This window comes from Rhopilema esculentum, chromosome 8 (genome assembly GCF_057945365.1).
Source record: "Rhopilema esculentum isolate cy_ngs chromosome 8, ASM5794536v1, whole genome shotgun sequence".
Taxonomy (NCBI): Eukaryota; Metazoa; Cnidaria; class Scyphozoa; order Rhizostomeae; family Rhizostomatidae; genus Rhopilema; species Rhopilema esculentum.
Genome location: NC_142822.1, coordinates 4,215,229 through 4,237,799, shown reverse-complemented (window position 1 = coordinate 4,237,799; position 22,571 = coordinate 4,215,229). Strand labels below are relative to the sequence as shown.

The following is a 22,571-nucleotide window of genomic DNA, read 5'->3' as shown; positions in this document are numbered from 1 at the left end:
TCTTGCATCCACGCCACCCAGTGTGCAATAATCAGAGCAGCAAATAAACAAAAGTTGGACAATAGAGAGTCATTAAAATCATTAAGAGAGAGAATAGTATTTCAATTGCTTTTATTTAGTCGAATTATATACAAAAGTTTAACAATGGGCTGGATATTTACAACAATTGGCATTAAAAGCACTGATCCAGGAAAGCCGTGGAAAAATCCACTATTTGGTCTTTATATCGATATCTGGGACATAGGAGGCAGCTTGCCAGAAGGAGGCCGTGCAGCCAGGTTGGCTTCTAAGTCTCGGATCTGCAAACGAAGTTTGCGGATCTCATGCTTTTGCAAGTCTATAATGTGCCTGGCTTCTTCCTCGTCAAAGATGCTGTCTTTCAGCTTTTCTTTAACTCCATTGGTTTGTTGGAGTCCAATGCCAGTCACGTGCTGCTGTTTACGCAAGACATTAAGAGAGGTTTCCAGGTCATGCACTTGCGTTCGCGACATTTTCAATTCACGACGAAGATCGTTGATTTCGTTGATTAACATGACGTTTTCCTATGAAATGTTGAGTATTTGTGTCATCAAAATAATCGAAGACGTAAAGAAAAAAGGCGTTTTTGAGCTATGTATAAACCAGTTGAAAGTTTCGCAAAAACTTGCTTGAAGATTTTTGTTCGTCCCGAAGATATTTAATTCAAAAGTTATCAGGCAATGTTGTTTTATTCAAATGCAGATTTTTTGGCATTGGTTTAGTAATTTTTTCAAGCTGGCAGCCTGAGCTCATTTTGTGATAAGTCAAAACCTAGATATTTGAAAAGATCCAACATAAAATAAGTTTATGAATAAATTATACGCATTTTAGACTAAAAAATCCTGCACTTTATTCTCACACTTTTTCAGCGAGAAATAAATCGTAAAAATGTTTGCATAGATTTCTTTAGACGTTAATTGACGGACAAAGCTACCTGTCAGATTTTTCAATTTCTTTTCAAACGTTATAATGATGAGCCGTGGGAACGGTGATGTGTGGGTGATCAAGGCAGGTGAAAAAAATTAAAAGTTCTGTAAGATAGCTTAAAAACATAATTGTTGAATTAATAAAAGACTCATTTCTATAAAAAAAATCACGGACCAGAAGTCAGTCTTGCTGCCACAAAGCCAAGTCCTTTAGGGCAACGTTAAACAGTCTTTTCAAATTTACTTTATCTCTTAGTTTTTAGCCTAACAACCTGGCCAAACGAATATAACTGTCAACAAAGTTTTGGCGGCCAGGTACTGCTTCACATCCTTTTACCGAATGTTATCTGGCTGCAGCTGTGTTAGTAGACAGTCAAGTAAATTGTTTATTAGATGGCGAAACTAACGTAACGCGCACGAGAACATGATAGATGTTTTACGAAAGCTCCATGGAAGTCAAAGATCGAAAAACATAATGAAACATCGTAAAACATGATGGCCAAACCATTAGAAAATGCCTTATCCAACAATGTTGGATATAGTTTGATGCCAATGGTTGCAATTAATGGAATGCAATTAATTCGTGACACATAAAGAACAAAGAGATGGTATATTTTGAAATGCTTTTATCGAAATGTCCAAGTTTTTGAAAGGAAATCATGGCCCCTGCTGCACTAACTCAATGCTGAAAGGTCCTGTTAGCAATGTGGTGTCGAATATCGATAAATTTTAGGTGGAGACAGCAATCTGACTCGTTTCCTTCAAACATAATTTCGCAACAAACACATTTATGTTTCATATTTCCAAAGTAAGATTGCTAGCTATAATCGCCACAGCTACGATTTCATACCTGCATGATTCGGACATTGTCAGCTCTGTGGATTTCAGTGTCCTTGGCTAATTTCTTGCGCAGTGAAGCGACACTTCTTTCAAGATGCTCCCTTTGTCTTGCGTATTCCTGCTGGATGTCAGCATCGATGCCAGCTTGCTCTGGCTGCAATGAGAATTCGGACATATGTCTAAACCTTCTATTACAATTGCAAACATATAACGAGCATGTTAGTGGCTTTTAAGACTCCCAATAATTTAGTCTCTAGCAAATTATGGTTTAGGAAAATTTTTCAGTATCATAGATCATAAAATGTAAGTAGATAGTTGTCTAGGGCGAGGAAGATGGAAAAGGAGCAGTCTCCATAAAAACCTCGCATGAAAGTGCTCACAAAACATTTAGCATATAATTGACATTTTCAGGTAGATGCTGCCATTTCACGATAAAAATCCCTTTAAAAATATCTGCTAACAATTGAACATTTTTAAGCGATGTTCTAAAATGTTACAAACAAGGTTGAGAAAGGTGACAGGAATTAACTGCCAGAGGTGCGGTTCCTTCCCTGATGAACAGCGAATGAAACGGCACATAAATATTTTTGATGATCAGAATTCATTATATTTATTGACAGGGATCAAAGGGCAGCTAAAACAGCAAGGCTAAAGCATGTCGCGGATTGCAAAAAGGAACACAGGCTGCAGTTACGAATCATTGATAATAACAGCCTAAAATATGCCCGAGTCTTACCGTATCATCACTGACATATTTAACATAAATCTGCTTGATGCTTTCTTTGAGTTTCTTTGGTTCTTGTATCAGGCCGACTGTATTGTGCAGATCAGTTTTGAATCTTTTGACCAGTCCTTCGATGTCATGAACCTGAAATATTCATGCATAGTGAGTTAATGTCTGAACAATTGAATATGGCTTATTTTGATAGAAAGATAATCTAATGTATCACATACTCTAACAGAAGGCGTGTGTTTATTTGATATTCGTGGCGTAGCTAGTAGGGGTGGAGGGTGGATGTAGAAGGGGTTGTGACAATACTTGATGGGTTGGTCGGTAAAACTTCACAGGAGATGTTCCACAAACCTCAAATTTGTCGGTGAAATCCATACCAGTATTTGAAATAGCACCTAAATTTTTCTTCATGTTTGTCTTCGTGTGTCAAATAAAAAAGGGTGGCTTACAGGCTTACAGGATAATGTAATGGCTATTTTGATAATATGATAAAAATGACAATGTCCCAGTGACATAGTGTAATGCTCTGCATGACAGAAGTGCTTCTATGGAAGCTCAAGGGTATTTGCAGTGTCGTCGTGAGGAAGGTTATGAAATGTTGGATCTATGGGGGGAGGGGGGGGGGCAAAAACAAAACTTTTATTGACAGTGCTAAAGTTCATCTAATTTTGAACTAAGGATATTACTCAAGTCTGTTAGGACAACTGCTAGTAATACGTAATGTCATTATCACCTTTTGTCTTTCCTGGTACATCTCCTTCTCAGTTGCTTTCAGTTTCAACTTCAGTTCTTCGATGTTTAATTCCAAATTCGTATTTTGCTTATGAAATCGCTCAAGCTCACTTTCCATCTACAGTGATTGAGAAAAAAATTGTTGAAACAAAAAATCTGACACTGATTCACAAGGCGCAACATCCAACAGAAGTTTACCTACAATGTGGATGATTGTAACAGCCTGTAACTTATGCTTCAAAATCGTTTTTTCATTTCATTATTTCAGATCGCAAAAAATTTCTGACGCTCATATAGAAACAAAAATTAAATATGATATCCTAACTCACATCTGAAAAAAATCCAAATCAACGATCAGCAAAATTTATAATATGTTAAGATATGTTAAGATTTATAATAAAGAGTTAAGATAAAATGATTCATGCCTCTTGGATTTGTTCCTTCATCGCCTTGATATCATTCTCCCTCGGCTCAATCTGCTTCTTCAACTCTTTGATTTTATAATCAAGAACAAACTTAAATTTTTCCAGTTCTTGGTTTTTCTTTTTCAAATCGTAAATTCGCTTTTCCTACAAAAAATAACCCATGCCATTATTTTCATGCCGCTACTAACTGAGGGCGAGCATAACGATACAAGTATGGACAAAATTGCTTGGCGAATGGTTAAACAAGTATTTCAAAAGACAAAATACCAAAAAAGCCAGATGCTAAAATTTGGGGTGTCATAACATCACAGAACAATGTGAATTATGCCTATCTGCTAAAAATTCTCTAGGATTTTCATTCTATCTAAGCTTTTTTCTTCTTTATTCATTTGCATAAAGTTTGGTTGGCCAAAAACGCCCAATTAGCGTTCCTTAGTCAAGTATTTAAAAGAAATTCAGAATTTAATGAAATTGTAACGGTAGTAGGAGGAAATTGGGTTATTTGGAGAAAAACCAATAATGTTTTTACGTTTTTGCCATCTTTTGTAAGGATTCGACCTTAAAAATAAGGAAAGAAAACATACAGTTCGTTGCCTGAAATTTGTAAAAGTAATAAATGCCAGCATACTTTGTCTTGAATAGTTTCATCCCTTTCTTGAATTTCTTTTTTCAGGCCATAAATGTCCTTCTCAAGGGACTTTATTATTCCCTGTAGCTTATTTTGCTCTCCGTGAAGACGCTGAATTTCGCTTTTGTGCTCATCAATTTCTTTCTGAAGACTTGAAAACTGAAACGTAAAAAGAAATAGGACATTATATTAGCGAGACACTTACAACAAATGTCTTGCTCAAATTTAAAAATCGAGTCATCTAATACATTTTATAAAGAAGAAAGTATGTCAAATCCAGCGATAATGAGACAGTGGTAATAAGTAAAAACCTACCTAAAATGAAATGGCACTCTTTGTGAGAAAATACTTGCAGTAATGGAGATCTCTTCAGGGAAAGAAAAACAGTTACTTTTACACAAACAATTAAAATATATTTTACCTTTTTCCTCATAATCCCTGTTTCTCCCTTGAGTCTTAAATTTGATTCCTTCTCCTCTCGCAATTTCCTCTCATATCTATTCTTTATATCTAGAATTTCCCTATCAGCATCCTCCTCTATTTGCTTTTTGGTTTCTTCGTACTCTCTAAGTTGTTGTCGACCCTCTTCAGTTGTCTAGAAAAGAGAAGATAAATTCTAAACCTCCTGACGTCATCATAGTCAAATTATTTCCCAGGTCACTTTTTACGCACGCGAATCATATACAGTACAATCAAACACTCACACAATTACACTTTTGTTGTTGAAAAAAAACAAAATTACCTTAATTCGTTGATCATTCATTATCTTAATTCTCATTGGATGATTTACACAATAGACTATTGTTAAAGTTTCAGCTAGTGCCAAACGCTCTAGTATATTGCCATTCTGAACGTGCCACGTAGCTTAATGTTAACTGTCTCTGATCCAAGTAATTATAAAGCAGTTATTATATCCTGATATCAGAGGGAAGCATTTAAGACAAACCTGGTCTAGATGGCCTTGCTTTTCTTGAAGCTTCTTTTCATAGTATTCGGTATTCTCCTCAAGAGCTCTTTCCTTCGAATCTTCCATTTCTTGCAATTGTCTCTCGTAGTCCTTCAAGATGCATTAGAATAGAAATGAGTATCGGTATGAAATAAGAACAGTTTTCAAGTTCAGCATCATTCAATTAGCATTGTTACTTTTTTCGCTAAAGGAAATAGCGATTTTAAAAAAAAGAACATTAATTCTAAATAACTGTACTCAGTTCCAATGAAATACTATGCATTTTTTGATATTTCGCTCATCTATCGTATCTTATCTTGTTTTTCAATAAGAAACCTTCGAAACATTCTTTTTTCATTCTCCAAAGCCTTGCAAGGCAATTATACCTGCTGAAACGTCGATCGACAATATTCCAAAACAATCTAAAGAAGTAGCGTACCTCCTGCATCTTTTGGCTCTTATTTTGCAGTTCTTGGTACTTTTCATACTCTGACATAAGTTTCTTATTGTTAGCTGATTCCAAGTCTTCCATTTCTCTCGAATGCTTTTCAAACAATTCACCAACTTCTTCCTCGTGTCTCGCAGATTCTTTGTCTTTGTCTGTTCTTAAAACTTGATTTTTGGTTTTCAACGACTCCATTTCTTGAATGAATTTTTCTGTCAGCTCTTTTATCTTTTCATTGTAGTTCATATCTTTGATTCGCAGTTGATACTCGTTTTCCATTTTCAGCTCTTCAACACGGGTTTTGAGTTCAGTCATGAGAGCATTCTGGAAATGATCATCATAATCATAATCAGAAATATATAGCATCATTATCATCATACAATTAAATATGATAACACTTGATAACGAGTACATGCTCAAAATGTCGTGTTTTTAATAATCAAACTATTTATTTTCATTCCGGTACTCAATTTATTTGCTAACTATATCAGTGGATGGAAAACGAGGCCGAGGAAGACCAAGAACGAGATGGAGATGGAGGATTCGGGCGACCAACCCTGATTAATCGGGATAACGTCTAAGGAGGAGGAGAAGAAGAAGATCATCATAATCATCATACCTCTAATGCTAATCAGAACCATAACCACGTTCAGAATAGGAATCATCGTGATAATTCTAATCTTTAAAGTACATATGAAAACAAAAAATCTGAGAAAAAGATAGAAAACAAACCTTTTCCTCAAGGTCTGATTTTGTAATCAAAATTTCTTCCGCATACGTCACTTCTTTCTCTCGCTTTCCCCTTCCTTCTTTGTCCACAATTTTGTGGATGAATAAGCAAGCATCTTCACTGACAGTGACCAAGTACTGGTCATCATATGTGATTCGCATCTACGACAAAAGGCATATCACATAGCATATAACTATGATTTGACAACAACAACATATAACCACACCTAGGCTCAGACGCATTGATTTTACTCCTCTCATGCTTTGCAGAAATAAGAAACTCTCCATAATACCTATTTAATTAAGAGATAAATTAATTACAGCACAGATAGGCTATAGAAATTTTGTTTAATTCATTTTTACAACAAACCTTTGTTATCGATCCAGCATGAGAGGGTAACTCGTTCCATTCTCCTGGAACCGTCAGTGGGAATTTGAATGCTCGAAGTGCTCCAGTGTTTGTACCACAAAACAGCATTCGGCCAGATCGAGAAAGGGCCACTTGCGTGAGCACAGTGTCGTTTGCAGGCACGTCTCGAAGAATCTGTAGAGAACAACCATCGACATTAAAATTTCTAAAGTATGTTTACAAAAATAGCATAACGATATGAGGTCCTTTGAGTAAGCTACAATGCGTTACACAGCTGCAATTAAGTGTAAATAAAACGATACATTTGATACCTTATTTAAAGAAATGAAGCAATGTTTAAAAATTTTAAAGAATATTGATTACTCGCCAATATGAACAATATCGGCTCGACTAACTTAGGAACTTAAAACTGTAAATAAAGGTTCGTGAGATGCTGCAAGCAACTCGCCTCGGGCAACTTTGCCGAACAATTATTGTGTGCCAGATTAAGGGGACAACATTTGAAAAACATACCTGGTTGTCTGTGATTTCTTTCAAAGTTCGGTCAGAGCCAACAGCAAAGACAGTTTTGGCATCTGGAGAGACAGCCACGCAAGTATAGCTGCATGACTTGAGAACACTTTCACCTTCACGCTTCTGACTGCCAATGTTCCATTCATAGACAGCGCCATCCATTCCACAAGAAATGAGCTTACTGTCATCTTGAGTCCATCGAATACACCGTACCTTTCCATTGTGGCCTTTGAGATTGCCAACATTCTCAAAAGTTGTTGACGAATAAAGCTGGATCACGTTGCCATGGACTGCAGCAAAAAGGTGACCACCATTGCTAAACAGACACTGAAAAGGACAACAAAGTTCATCAATACAGTAGATAAGGAAGCTAATTCCTTTGATTAGTGTTGCATAGGTGATAACACAAATAACAGAACGTGAATTAATATAACGAGCTCAAGGCAGAAAGAAAAAATTGCTATATCTTGATTAATCCAGAAATTCAAAATATATCCATCACAATATATTTCTCAAACAAAGAAATGCACAAAAACAAGAGCAATCTTCTACTAAAAACATTCGCAAATATTATTTTTTTATCACAATAAAAGCAAATACGAAAAGAATTGATCATTGTTGAGATGGAGGCAAAAAACATAACGTTATCGAGTGGTCTCCACATCCAACATTATAAATATTCCAAAACTTAGCGCTATAAATACACTATAAATACCCAATACAGAACAACACAGCACAATACAATAGAATACAGTACAAATACAGTACAATACTGTACAAAATGCAACTTTGGATAGGTCATCATGTTAGTTCAGTTATATAAATATTATTTTCAAGACAAGAAGTGAACCAATAAGTAGTAAATCATAACACACCTCTCTGCAGCCTCTTATAGTGAACTCCTTAAATGATCTCACATCATCAATGAGCAAGTTCATTAGACGCAGTTTGTCACTGAATCCTACAAGTATGAACAGTCCAGAAGGATGAAGAGCGATACTGTAGGCCTCCTCTTGAAACTGCTTGTAGAGCTCCAATGAGCTGAAAGTTTGAAAAAAACAATTAATTACAAACTCTTTGTATATACTTCTAAAGGAACATTCTATGACAAAGAATAGTGTCAAAACTGTTTGCAACAAAGCACCACTTGACAAACACTAACCTTGTTTCATAGTTCCAAATTCTTATACTTCTATCCATACCACAAGTTGCGACCAATGGCTTACGAATACAAACATCAAGTCCAGTAATCTGGGCCACATGAAAGGACTGGGACAAGATTTCAAAAGCTGCTTGTTCTCCTTGCTGTAAAAGAACTTATAGTAATTTTTGGGTCTTAAACATTCTGTAGAATTTAGCCAACACATGATTTTAACAACTTAAAGGACAAGTGACACGCTTTTGGCGCCAATTTTTTTTCTTCTTTTAACTTAAAGTAAAATGCTGAATGAGAGTGTTGTTGAAATATTTTTCCTTTCTGATTTCATTTTCCTACTTAAAAACCCTTTTCAAATTATGGCGGGAAATGAATCACGTGACACCTTGGCGTATATTGTGATAATTTGTTATTGCTGCTACTTGTATACAGTGCAATATTAACTTTTACAACACGCTTCTAAACGAATTCCGTTCGTCTGGACCTGTTGTGTCGTGTTTCGTAAACTCTCTATTAATGGCAGGAAAATTCTGAGTTATCACAATGTCATCATAGGGTCACGTGATAAAAAGGAAAATTGCACCCCCCTGCGCCCCCTGATTAGAATTTTTTGTTCTAAACCAGGAAAAACTTATTTCTAAATGATGATCTATAAGTTAATGAAAAGAAAAGATTGGGTGAAAAGTGTGTCACTTGTCCTTTAAAGATATGACTATGAAGAAATTTATTTACTCAGTTTTAAACACAAGAGAAATGACTCTGTGCATTTCAAACCCCAATCTAAATGAGCTCGTATATGATGCTAAAGAAAAATGGCATAACAAAAAAACTTAGAGTCTGATATATTTTCTGATAATTAATCATTTTCTTTACAAAAGGGCAATAGTCTTAAAAGTATTGCTGTCAATTTACTATGCTAAAGTGATACTTTTTTATGTGAGGAATTTTATTTCATTGTTAGCTACACATGCTACAACATGCAGCCACTGGCAAGAACAAAAAAGTGTCACATGATACCACAACCTGATGTGATTGTGCGTCAGTACACACAGTTGAAAACTGTTCCTTTACATGCATTAGCATTTCAATAATCTTTTCTTTTTACTTAAAACATTAAAGGGGCTTTAAAAGATTGTTGTTTAAATATTTGCAAAAATTTAAATAATTTGAAACCATCTCAAGATAAGCTACTGTTTCTTTTGCTCAGACTCTTAATGAGACTTTTGCTCCTAGTCAGTTAATGTAGAACTTACCTTTCCAAGGTCTGCGCTTGACAATGTTATGCTATACAACTGATTGTCCCTTGTGCTGGACACCAATGTTTCTTCTGAAGGACTCAGTGTAAGACAGTTAATCACTTGATTCCTTGATGCCTCAGGGTCAGCACTCTGACTGTCAGGAGGGATCCTGATTTCCTTTGCCTTTTTATAGAGCTCCTTATCTTCAGTTTTGTCAAAAAGATGGACTGTACCCAAACCAGAAGAACATATTATTCCTTTAGAAAATGCCAAAACAGATTGGACAGCAAATGGGTTGTCTAAAATGCTGACACTTTCTGAAATACTGGCAACAGATGGTCTGAAAAATAAAAATTTATTCTTATAGATATGTTTTCACCAAAGAGTGGGCTGAACCACAAGAAAGATTACCAACTATGCTAAGTAGAAGTTCCAGAATTGATACATAGTTTAAACACCTGGAGGTCTTTGAGTAGCATGCTAGTGTACATACTATTTGACAACCATCCACACACTATACAGAAGTCTAACAAAAGCAAAGAACAAATGAAAGAATTTTCTGATTGTAAGCATAACTTTGCAAACCATTTTGGAAAGATATAAGCATGCGGCATATTCAAGATACCCAAACTGGACCAGGGGCAAAAGGACTGTGGTTTGCAAAAGGGCTAAAAAAACCACAGTCATCATTCATGGTTTACAGTTTGTTTCCAATATTCAAATGGTATGTAAAGAAAATTTTGAACAAAGGAAACTGATCAGTCAATATTTTAGCATAAATTACCTGCCAACAAGATTTCCAGCACTTCCAATTGCTGGGGTGGAAGTACCAGCAACAGTGAATTCGGCTTTCAACTCGCCAGACTCAAATAAAAGCATCTTTCCAGCATCAGTTCCAACAACTATCCTCTCCTCAGTTATCCATGCATGACACAGGTAGTTCCTCTGCAATTCTGACTTTTGGAATGCAAACTGTTTCAAATTCCCTTCATTGTACCTGAAAAGCTTGAATATTCCTTGACCAACAACACATAGTTGTGTGTTGTCTTGTGGGTTGAAGCTTACCTAGAAAAATTCAATATACAAAGGTCATTGATGCACAAATGGCAATTCTAAGGTTAAAAATATATATCATTACATGTACTACTTACCTCCGGATGACATTGTAGTGATAACATATAAGCCTTTGTTCACATTGTTTTGTTCCTGCTGTGTTTTTCATGCTACGCTTTGCTGCTTGTATATACTGCTGTGTTTATTTAGAAAAGTTCAGTTGGTTTGAAATAAGATAAAAACATGACGTTCATCTCTTACTATTGACTTTGCTTATCAATAATTCTTCCTTCAAAACTGTACTTTATTAAAAACAGAGGTTGTTAAAACATCAAGAAAAATTTTCCAAAACTGAAGTCCTTGCGGAAAATAGTTGGAACACCTAAAAGTTAACATTCAAAATTTGATAATCCAAGGATTTAATTGACCTTCCAATTTGATTGCCTCCAATATAATGTTGATTCCTTCACTGAGACCTTATCTGGTCATTTTCCCCTCAAATATCTGGTCATTTAAACTTCTGACTTCTGATAACAAGAAAGAACAACAAATACAAGGTTTCTTTGAAAGTTTCTTCTTAAAATTCCGCACACGATTTCGCGGGAAGTGTTCATTATCTGCAAATTTTAAAATTATTGTCCTGGCATTCCCCGCGCAGAAAAAATACTTTACAGTCTGGTGGGTGTTCTCTTAAGGAACTTTTCAGACCTGTTTCCAAGAAATTAATTTTAAGTATTGGTAAACCTAGACCCAAATAAGATTTCAATATTTATATCAAGACAAAGCCAGTGTCCTTTCATAACTGCTCTTTGTCAGTTTAAACAGAGAGAAAATTATACATCTACACTCCCCTCACGAAAGTATCCGGACAGTTCGAAGATCGATTGCGCTTTCAGATGAAAACAAAATTAGGCTGGCTAAATGGACTTTTTAACTTGGTGATAATAATTTTTTGAGAAACCCTTTCAAAATAAACAGAGACATTAGAATGTTGCAAAACTTCTGCTCTTTTCAGCTGTTCTCATTTTTTGTTCAAATAGGAAGCCATTGCGATAGAAACGATACGCAAATCAACTGATGTCAAATCAACGAAGCGCAGCAAAGTCAGGTGGTAACAAGTCAAGTTTAAATTGACCAATGAAACAGTGTAATTTTTTACAAATTCGTTCTTGAGAAACAAATATTTTCGAAAAAAGAGAAATACAACGTGTTTACCCTCAGTTGGTAAAAATGTTTGCATGGAGATGCCACCGATCGATTATAAAACATGGATGACATTTGGTAACATTTTACCAAATCAAAAACTTTCTTGCAAAGCAGACATATCATTCAGTGCAGGGCCATAAAGCCATATTATTTCTTTACCGCTGCAAATCTTGCCGAAACCAGTTGGTACGAGGGTACATTAACAATTCTTTATCAATTTCCTTGCAATTTCCTTGAAAGTTTAATTGTTTATGAACATTAAATGCAGTTTTTGCGTAATGATGCAAACCAGTTTTGATGCAAATTTGGTTAGGGCGGAACGCTCAGACGTTGGTGTCGCGAGAGCTCTTGCTCTTTTTGACCGTGACAAATTTTTTAAACTTCTCATTTTTCAATTTTTTTTGCATAGCTTGAAATTTGGAGTCTTTGTGCATTCAATGATATTAGCAATTTAATGATAGCTTTTTCCTATCACTGTGATAAAACATTATCTCTAGACACTGCTCAGAAGTCAATTCATGTGTTTCGGTCGCTACCATCTTCAGGAAAAACCCTCACAGAGTTTGCTTACATATCGATTAAAATTATATTTTTTTGACGAATACATAGATTAAAGGCCAAAAAAACTTCAAGAAAAAATTCGAGGAAATTGATTAAAACTTTTTCATGAAAACTGACACTGAAATTTGTAAACAAATTTATCTTACAACCGATTCGCAACTGAATTCGAAATTGTCGGGATACTTTCGTGAGGGGAGTGTACTCTTTATATAATTAAGTTTTGCAATTAAAAGGCTCAATCTATAAAGATTCTGTTGAAAATGTTTATCCAAGAAAGTTAAGGCAGAAACACATGTTCAATAACTGTTTCAGCAAAAAATGTCAGTTTTTTACGCTCATGAAAATAATATGCATTCCAGCCAATTCATAGGTTTTGAAGGCAGTTAATTCTGTTAGTTCTGAAAATTCTGTCAAAAATGAAAAATCTTCCTAGTTTTTATTCCATTTCTTTGGTGGAAAGTCTTAGCAATAATCTTTTTCACCACTTAACAAATTTTTGACCATTTTCAAATGAAGTTTAATGCATAATTTTGTATCACTTTTAATCACCAATTTTTTTCATTTCAAATTGATCTTTGAATTAAAAATTGAAATTAAAGCATATACTTGCCTGGTGTATAGGGTTATTTTGCTGGTTGGATGACTTTATGCTTGCCATAACCTTGCCTTTTTCCCATGCCCAATACAATAAAGTCCAATCTGGTCTACTGCCTTGGGAAACTAAATATTTCGAATCTGGTGAAAAAGCAAGAGCCACATATTCCTGAGTCTGAGTCTCTGCCCAAGACAAAACTTTCCTTTTCCTTAAGGAATGGAGATCGTATATAGCAATTGACGGCTTTTCACCTTTTTCAGCTAAAGCAACATATCTTCTGTTTGGGCTGACTGCCATCGCTGTCATGCTGCCCCCCTTATCTGAGGCTGGTATAAATCGTTGGGTCTTTTGGTCGATGTTGAACAAGACGCAGTTAGATCCTGACGGATAAACAATTGTTTGCTCATCAAGGTAGCACACATTGTTCGCAACATCACCTCTGAGTCCAAATACATGTCTTGGTAATGCTGTTACCATCGACATTTTGCCAAAATACTATGAAATTAGCGAACTTCTACTTCAACTATCCTGATGTGAACTTCGGGTAACTCCAAACTGATGTTGTGTTGCTTGGTTACAACACCATGCTACAGAGGCTAGTCTCTTTATCGAAAGCTCCTCCCCAGCTCCAGTTTTGGTAAAAAAGACACGAACAAATAGGATGTGGGATATAATAATTAAAAGCGCGATCCGAAGTTAAAATATAACATATATCGATAAAAATTTGAGTAACTTTTGGGGCCCAGTGATATACTCTCGATAATAAAGTATAGTATAAATAAATCTTAATAAAATGCCAATATATATATATATATATATATATATATATATATACCCTGACAAATATTTTTTTAAACATCTCATTTTTATCGAATATATTTCAAATTAACAGTTTGAAAATGGCTTTGAAAAAAGCAAACATTTTACAACATACTAAAAGCTTTTTCGTCTGACACTCCTCAGAGCATAAAACGTCAGAATCAGGGTCCGAAAGAACATGATAAAAAATATATACCCAGTTGTGGATCGAAATAGGCTAATCAGAAACGCGAGCACATGACCACTTGAGGTTGACCAATCAGTGCCGCGAGGCTAAAGAAAAATTACCACTAGAGTCCAAGAGAGAAAACGAACTTCTTCTGTCTACACAATGGCGGCTTTTTCGTTTGTATGTAGATCGACTCCAAAACTGCTAGATGGAAGGACGACCGGGCTCTGCCAATTATCCGAAACATGTCGTCATTATAGTATTTTGCACAATCTGTGTTGTCTAAAAGATGTTGACCGATGGAAGAATCACTTGTTTTAACAGTGTTTCTGACCGACAAGATCGAGGAGGCTGTTCTCTTTGAGGGGCACTTATGTTTCTTATGTTGGAAGGAACATGCTGTTTTATCCTATCCCCCAATCTTTGGGTTGTGCGTCCTACGTAGCCAGAATCACCTGGCACGTAAATTCAAAAATGACGGAACTTTTTTGGTTGGTAGGAACGCAATCTTTTTGAATGGATGGAAGGGCTCTCCTAGTGCTGTAAACAAAACGAGGATTGACAGCAAAGAAACATTTAGTTATGGCTGGCCTAATCTGACTCTCTCTAATCTTACTCTAATCTGACTTGCCTAATTTGAGAGTCTGCTGGTGGTGGCTAAATGCTGCTGGAATGTGGCTGCTAAGCTCCGGACTGTTATACTCTTGTGTATCATCAGCAAAGCAATGGATTAAAGAAGCAACTTTAAAGACCTAAATATAAAGAAGGGGAGCTACTTCCGAGCATAGGGGAAACCACAAGAAATATGGCATTATCTAGAAAGTTTGCTTTCACTTTCACAAAAAGGGGGCTACGTAGGAAACAGCCGCTTAACCATAAAACTGAATATGCATCAGAGGCCAACCGACCAAGTGTTGGTGGTAGAAGTTTTGCAGTGAATTGTCTATAGTGTCAAATGCTTGCTGAGATCCATTATTGATACGTTTGCCATCCTTGTTCTTTAAAACATCATCAGTATAACTTCAAAGAAGCAATCTCTTTTGACAAGTGTTTTCTGAACCAAGAAAAGAACTTAAACCAGACCCTACTGATTCTAGACATTCGTAGGCTCGAAAGTGCTTTAATGAAGGCGCCAACGGCAATGTAGGGACTCAGCAGCCAATGCTCTATACCCCTTACATGTCTGGAGCTTTGAGGTTCGAGAATCGCATACGATGTTTCAGGGGGACGGGTCTTAGCAACTTTGATGGGTATTTAAGATGGAAAAAATATTATGTAAAAAAACAGTGGATTTCCTGATCTTAAGAAACAATAAATCGTACCAGAGCTGTTTGAATTATAACCACCTGTCAAAAGGATCGTATGAACGGGCTTACTGTTCCAATGAGATTATCTTCAATTCCCATCTTGGCTCACCCTAGGGAAAACTAAAAGTCGGTGCCAATGCAAGCGCAAACTGTGTTGCAGCAGTTACAAGTTTTATAATTTCGGATTTGTAAATCGACATATTATCTCTTTCCAGAATAGTTGGAGCGCTAGAAGACTTTGACTCGAAGGTTGCTTATACTTAATTCAAACCACCCCCTCCCCACCCTCAAAGTCATCACTGCGACACCCTGTGCAACGCTGTCTAGACTGGACAGAGAATTTGTAAATATCCATTGAGATTAAACAGCAAAGCAGGGATGAAGATATGCATGATGATTACAAGCGCTAGGAAGGACAAAAGTATCGAAAAGTAAAACAAACGACTCAAAACATTAAATATAAATATACGGAATCAATATTCTTACATTCACAAAACTCACAGAAATCTTAATATCAGAATACATATTTTCAATGCTCAAAATACAAAAAAAGGAAAAAGAATATGTCTCATTTGATTAAGGCAATTCTTTAATCAGTCAAGACACTCGTATCTTTCACCATCCTGAACTAGTGTTCACCCCTATAGCCTTTCATAACGAAGCAATGCGACTTTCCAGCGCTTACAGTGTATGCAACAAACACACTTTCCAACACCGAAGTTAGATACATTTTACGTTCAAAAATATCAACAGCAAAAAAGCGTCTAACGGAGCCAGTTTGTATTATAGAAGGAGATTTTGGAATAATTTTGATCTAATTTGCAACATACAGCCAAATGAAGCAAAATCTATACAAAAGGACTTCATCACATTTTTCTTACTTGACTTTGGTATTATGTATGGTGTAAAGATTCTTGAATGAGATATCAGATAGCAAATTGATGATTTTCCAGTTGTAATTTCGATGTGCTTCCCGACGGAGAGAGCAATGGTCACTCCAGGCCCAATCAGTTCATTCTTAAATAATATCAAAGAAACAAGACGAAGGTAGCAAGGAGATGTTGGAAAAGTTTGACTACACCAACTCATCATCTTGCCCTAAAAGAAGACGAGAAGCTGATATTTTGCTTTCTCTAACTTTGTGGAAAACATTTAGGGCTTTTTTACATGCTTTTAAAGCTTCTAGATTACAAAAATCAATAGCGGTGCCACAGGGAGGGGGGGGGACACATCCCCCAGTTCTCAGCAGGATCGATTTTGTACCTCGTCTAAATTCGATGGGAATATTTGGGTGGAAGAGTAAAATCTTGGCAACATAATTTTTGTAATGTAATTTTATAATCTTGAAACAGTTTTTACGAAAACAAAAGTGCAGCTAAGGGTACGTTGGGACTAAGGGTTTGGTGCCGCTAAGGGTGCGGTGCATCTCAACTGCTTTCTTAGCTAAATAACTTTGTAAAATATAACTAGATTTGAAGCTAAACGACCATACCTGAAGATAAAGGTAAGGTGTGTGCATTGGTTGTGTGATAAATTTTTATCATCTACACAATAACAGGAATGTAGCTACAGCCCTCCATTGTCCATAAAAGACAACCGATCTCATTGTGTGAATGCCTAGCCTTTTCCCCCTCTATTTGGAAGCCATAAATATTCCCAGAAAGTTATATATTAATCAAATCTTTATATTGCATCAATATGGAGAAAATCAGTTTGCAAGCCTTAGTGTATTATGTATTCAAAGAGTCTTCATAAGCATGATACCTTGTTGAATTGCCTCTATAAGTTTCTGCAATTTCTGATAACACACGCTGCCCGCTTCCTTCTTCATCTTCATATACACGCTGTGGATTACGGAATTCTCTGCCGTTGTCTACAAGAAACAAGAAAAAATAAAATCAACCACTGAATGATCTGACAAATAAACACATGAAAATACTTGGAGAGAGCTAATTGAATGCTAGTTTTCCTTACAAGAGGAAGCAGTGACTAGGGGGCAGGGTTGGACAATTTCCACCTTACTTATCAAAACTTGAATTTAGTATCATTTGGAATGTTGTATCACTGCTGCACCGATTAGAATTTAAAAAACAATGACCTAACTGTACAGTTTATGGCAGATTTAGATGCACTAATTTCTCTGTTAACACTCTAACATGTTAACATGAAGTACAAGATTTTACAATTAATTCATGACTAACGGGAATACATGCTTGCTGCTAAATAAGGCCAAAAGTTTAAAATGGTATCAAAATACTAGGTCTTACTACAAAAAGGATAAGTAGCAAATTGACAATCACATCCTGTCTTAGTTAAATTTTGAAAATGATTACATTGAAAAAATAAAAAATCTGGATAAAAAACAAATAATAAACATCGAGATTCAGCAGCTAAAAAAGAGTGACTGCAAAACTTCCCGAATTCTGTTCTTCAATAAATCTTTAAAAGCATGCTCAAATTTGATCAGTATGCATTTTAGGCCAAATAAATTTGGAATACCCCCTCCCAACGTTTTTATGGCTTGATGATGCTTGCTTCAGTTCTGCTATATCTTATAATTTCATACAAAGATTTGTAAATAAGTTTGGCAAAAAACAAAAGCAAAAATAAACTCACTCTTGTTATTTTGGCCATTTGCATTGTCTTGAGTTGATCTGCATATAACAATGTAGAGCCATCGCAAAAACTGAACAAAGATGCAGATGAAAGGCAAATATGTAAGCACAGCTGAAATTATTTGAAGACCCACTCTGTTCTTCCTCTCTGTGATAACATTTAATGCCACATTGATTGTAGCCACGAAGGAGATATTTCCAAGAAGCAAAGTATCAAAATAATTCATATTCTTTTCTTTGTATGGCTTCACAATGAGAAAAATAATGAGGATAGCTTGACAGGCAATGGCCAACAAGGTATCTCTGACCACACCAGCGTCAGAGAAGACGAAAATTGCAAAAACAATGCACCTGCATATTAAGTAGAAAGAAGCAAATCGTTCATATCCTTTCTTGAATGGCTCTTGAAATGAATCAATGATCCCTTGTGATTTCACCCAACATTTAGTTAATAATGGGAAGAAAATCAACCCTAGGGGAAGAAGCAGCACCACAACAACTAACACCACTAACGCCAAAAAAGCATAGAATGCGTGTTCCTTTCCAAAAAACTTGACATCACCTTGTAGATACAAAACAGCTACACCATCAACCTCAATGTAATGTAAAAGCTCAAAGGTAATTCGCGTGAAATCAGCATACACGAAAATGCTTAACAATGCCAAAGCCCTGAGAGCTGAGTTGTTCTTGAAAGGGCATTTTCTCCAGTGCAATGTCAGATAACAAATGAACCCTGTGAATGCAAGTATATATGTTGGTGTGATGTAGTTGAGTGCCAGCTTCTGTAAATCTGTCAGGCCATTCCAGAGACAAATACCAAAGTTACCTCCCGTTCCTGAAAAGTTTGTCAGTCCCATTACAAAAGAAATGAACTTATCCAACTTGAGATTTCCCACCAAAACCAATGGCAGCACTTGATATGAGTAGAGATAGGCATTCAAGTAGGTGAAGTATGACTCTAAGTTCAAACGCATAATCACCAAAACAAAAACTGTCAAGAGAAAAATCCACAACAGTAACAAAAACAGGTAGTAATTTGAGCACTTTTCACAGTCCTCATTTCCAAGGAGAACACTGTATCCTTCCTTGCAACTACCACAAAGAACAGAATCCCACTTTCTATTTTTTGCACATTGTTTGTGTTTATCATAAATACATTCAACATCAGAAGCTTTGCCAGTTGCATCTTTGCATTTCTCACAGTAGCTTCTAGGACAATGATGTTTTGCAAAGTTTTCATTTGGTCCCTTTGGATTCCCCCATCTTCCACGTAACGTGAAAACTTTTTCTTCCTGGCAATGCATAACTCCCTTTTCAAGGCCTTGGGTGGAAAGACATTTGCAAATTGAATCTCCTGGACTTTGAAAGTAGCCACGTTGGCATATACTCAGTTTCCTGTTTACAATCTTAGTTCTGATTGATACACCAACCACAGTCTCAATTGTCACATTGAATAGAGATTGTTCACGACCATAAATTGAAATTCTAGGAAGTTCATCCTTTATGGCAAAAACGTTAGATCCAGCTAATTTTACTGAGGGGTCAAATGAGGAAATCATCACCTTTACTGTACCAGAGGTAGAATTCCAGAGTTCATCCCTCAGAACAACACGAGGTTTAAACCCCATGGCAGGTGGCCTATCCCAGTCACTTTCATGCACTTCCATCACAACTGGATTTGTCATGATTGGAGGCTCTAAATCTTTAGACATGTAATATAAATTCCTCCACTGCATAGCTGTATTATTGTACTTTGGCTCCCCATACTGGCGACACCAATTCAATGTTGACATAAATACTGCACTTCCTGAAGCTGTTGATGCAGTGTTGTTGATAAACTCAATTTGTGTATCAAAGGTGTGTGGATGCTGTTCCTCATCACCAAATAAAACTGCACATTTATAGACCAGAAATTCTGTTGAGTCCATAGGGGCCATAGGGGGTCCTGGTGTTTTAACATACAAAGCCCCACCCAATCTTAGTGCTGTATTTTCGTAGAAGACAATGTGTGATTTCTCTCTTAGTTTAATAAATGAGTCACCATATGCAGCAATGGCACCACCTTTAATACCAACATTTCTAATAAACTTAACCTTATCAAATAGTTCTACAGACGAGAATTCCAAAACCAAAGCTGTCCAACTGTTATTGACAAACTCATTGAAATGTTTTAATATCCCAACACTTGAAAATAGATAAAGTGCACCTTTTCCAGATGTTTCTTCAAGATGATTGATTACAAAATTATCAGATAGCACTGATCTATGCAACTCAAATTGACTAACTGACATATGAATTCCTGCTCCTAGAAAAGCTCTGTTTTTTGCAAATGTGCAGTTGTCAAAGATAGTCACTTCCTTGGTTATTGCTGCTTTTGTCTCCCTGTATTGGCTGAATGCACCACCAATTTCACCTGAATTATCTCTAAATGTACAATTCTTTAACCTCACCAAATTTACTCCAAAAGAATGATCAGATGCCAATCCAACACGAATGCCCCCTCCACCATAAGTGGCTTTGTTGCTTACAAATGATGAATCTTCAACCTTTACTGAATTGTTCCCAGACCTTGAATGAAATTCTGTAAATATTCCAGCACCCCATAAAGCAGTGTTGTTCTCAAAGTGACAATGTTTGAACAAAAAGCTATTATTGATAGCAGTTCCTTTAGACATTAGGGAAACTGCCCCTCCTCTTCCAAATGAAACATAAGTGTTTGTGTCATTTTCTGGGGACGGATAGCTGTAAAAACGTTCCGCTGTGTTGTGTTTGAAAGCACAACTGCTCAAGGTATAAATACAATTTGTATTAAATATACTTGTCAATCTATTTTTGTCATTTGTGAATTCGATGTACAGGCCTCCGCCAGAAGAAGTTCCCTTGATAATGGAACCCTGGTGTGATTTTGAATTATCCACATTAAAATCAGTTAATGAAACTTTGCCACATACATCGTAAAAAACTGCACCCATACCCCAAGAGTTACTTATCTCCATACCACTTAGTGTGACGACAAAACAGTTTTTAAGGAAAATGCTCGTAAACAAAGGAAGTGTCGTCCCATTTATACGTGATGTAGAAGGGTGTTCTGCTCCACAGTTGTCAAGCTGTAGTCCGCTGACCGTTAAGTGATGACAATTTTCAAACGACAAACCTGAGTTGTTTCCTTCGCAACGGACAGTTGAAGTTTCTTGAATTAAACTCCCTTTCAAAACTAAACCCTTGGTATACTTAACGGAAATCGTTTCATTCAACGTATGCACACCGGACGACAATATAACTGTTGTGAAGTTCAGCGATGGCTTCTTCATTGCAAACAGAAGGCTACCACATGGTACAGAATTGTTATTCCAGCAATTAGGCACGTCCCTGCCATATTGCGAAACTTTGACAATGGTTTGCGAAGATCCTTCTGCCTTGATATAGGTTGAAGCTTTCAAGCTACAACCTAAAAGAAGGAGTGTAAAATTATTAATGAAAAATTGACACATCCCTTGATTTCCGTCTTTGACCATGTTTATTATACCATGTTGACGATTTACTTCCTATTCATCCCTCCCAACTCCGTTCTGTGATTTGTGATTTCAATCTGCCTCTCCTGCAGAAATCTGGAGCCTGAGCAATGATATAGAAGCGCCGAAGGCGCTAGATGTCTAACTCGGGTCATGCTGCGTACTGCCGAGTGAGGCAAATTTGTTAACTTCCGCCATTTTAAATAGTGGCAAAAAGCGAGCTGCAATTGGGTCCTTCAGTATGGAAAATTGCTTGTTTTAATGAATTGATCTTACGTGTACCCTGGGTCCCAGAGCCACAAAATTTCGAGCGCGTAAACAGAATGCCAAGCAAAGAAGCGAATGAGCGTACTCTTATCTTCTATTTCCGCTCTCTAATTTATGTGGCTCTGATGCCCAGATTATCTGACTGTCAGAGACAATGCTGTGGGAACGAAATTCATATTGGGGGGGGGGGGAGCGGCTGCTCATTGTATTTATTTCCACTTATTGTGCTGCAATTATTGGGAGGGGGGCTTCAGTAAATGAAAATAACGTAAGATTCAAAACAGGAAATTCAGAAGAGAGATGACAAGGGGCCGTCACTATCATCTGATTACAGAGATCTGTATCAGGATTTAACAATGCTTAGAAGATTTGTTGACACAAAGAGGAAGCAAAAGAGCAATAAGAGCCTTTTTTCAAGATTTCAAGGTCATAGAATGTCAGAATTGCTGGCATTTGCAAATTGCTACCAGCAGCTTATCGATCAAGTGAAAACAACAACTGGTGGAAATAGAGATCCTGAAAACAGATGATCTCAAGGAAAAAGCTCTTAGAGAAGAAACATATGGAGAGGAAAACTGTGACTTTCAAGGTGGGGATTCACAAAGAGAGAAAGGACCCCAAAGTCGACATCGATACCCTTTATCAAAAGGGTAAAAGCTTGCCAACTGTGCATACCCTGCGCATTCAAAACTTTGTACCGACGCTCATTTTGATATATATATATATTTATACCTTTTTTCATATATAACAATTTTATAAGAATATGAG

At 36.5% G+C, this 22,571-nt stretch overlaps 2 protein-coding genes across 3 annotated transcripts; both read right to left on the bottom strand.

Moving 5' to 3' along the window:
• Positions 1–99: 99 nt before the first annotated feature.
• LOC135694889 (cilia- and flagella-associated protein 57) lies at positions 100–13,929 on the bottom strand. The gene is made up of 17 exons (XM_065213766.2): positions 13,130–13,929; positions 10,484–10,764; positions 9,715–10,039; positions 8,468–8,610; positions 8,181–8,346; positions 7,306–7,632; positions 6,793–6,966; positions 6,426–6,584; positions 5,688–6,017; positions 5,249–5,359; positions 4,724–4,897; positions 4,303–4,461; positions 3,675–3,818; positions 3,251–3,367; positions 2,521–2,652; positions 1,795–1,938; positions 100–542 (listed from the first exon to the last, which is right to left on the bottom strand). Exons 1-17 carry the CDS (start codon positions 13,595–13,597, stop codon positions 222–224), a joined length of 3,675 nt encoding a protein of 1,224 aa, XP_065069838.1. The 5' UTR covers positions 13,598–13,929; the 3' UTR covers positions 100–221.
• A 1,925-nt stretch (positions 13,930–15,854) lies between these two features.
• Positions 15,855–21,834, bottom strand: LOC135694890 (uncharacterized). Of its 2 annotated transcripts, XM_065213768.2 has the most exons (3): positions 18,026–21,833; positions 17,174–17,282; positions 15,855–16,507 (listed from the first exon to the last, which is right to left on the bottom strand). In XM_065213768.2, exons 1-3 carry the CDS (start codon positions 21,537–21,539, stop codon positions 16,498–16,500), a joined length of 3,633 nt encoding a protein of 1,210 aa, XP_065069840.2. In that variant the 5' UTR covers positions 21,540–21,833; the 3' UTR covers positions 15,855–16,497. The 2 variants fall into 2 exon arrangements, with proteins under 2 accessions (XP_065069840.2, XP_065069839.2); XM_065213767.2 differs by lacking the exon at positions 15,855–16,507 and having other exon boundaries at positions 16,519–17,282; positions 18,026–21,834.
• Positions 21,835–22,571: the final 737 nt, after the last annotated feature.

Coding starts and splice junctions, on each gene's coding strand:
- LOC135694889 (XM_065213766.2), bottom strand. CDS start 13,597: ATGTCGATGGTAACAGCATTACCAAGACATGTATTTGGACTCAGAGGT. Junction 7,633..8,180: donor CTATAAGAGGCTGCAGAGAG/GTGTGTTATGAT, acceptor TGTCCTTTTCAG/TGTCTGTTTAGCAATGGTGG. Junction 4,898..5,248: donor AGCAAGGCCATCTAGACCAG/GTTTGTCTTAAA, acceptor TCTCTTTTCTAG/ACAACTGAAGAGGGTCGACA.
- LOC135694890 (XM_065213767.2), bottom strand. CDS start 21,539: ATGGTCAAAGACGGAAATCAAGGGATGTGTCAATTTTTCATTAATAAT. Junction 17,283..18,025: donor AAATGGCCAAAATAACAAGA/GTGAGTTTATTT, acceptor TGTTTCTTGTAG/ACAACGGCAGAGAATTCCGT.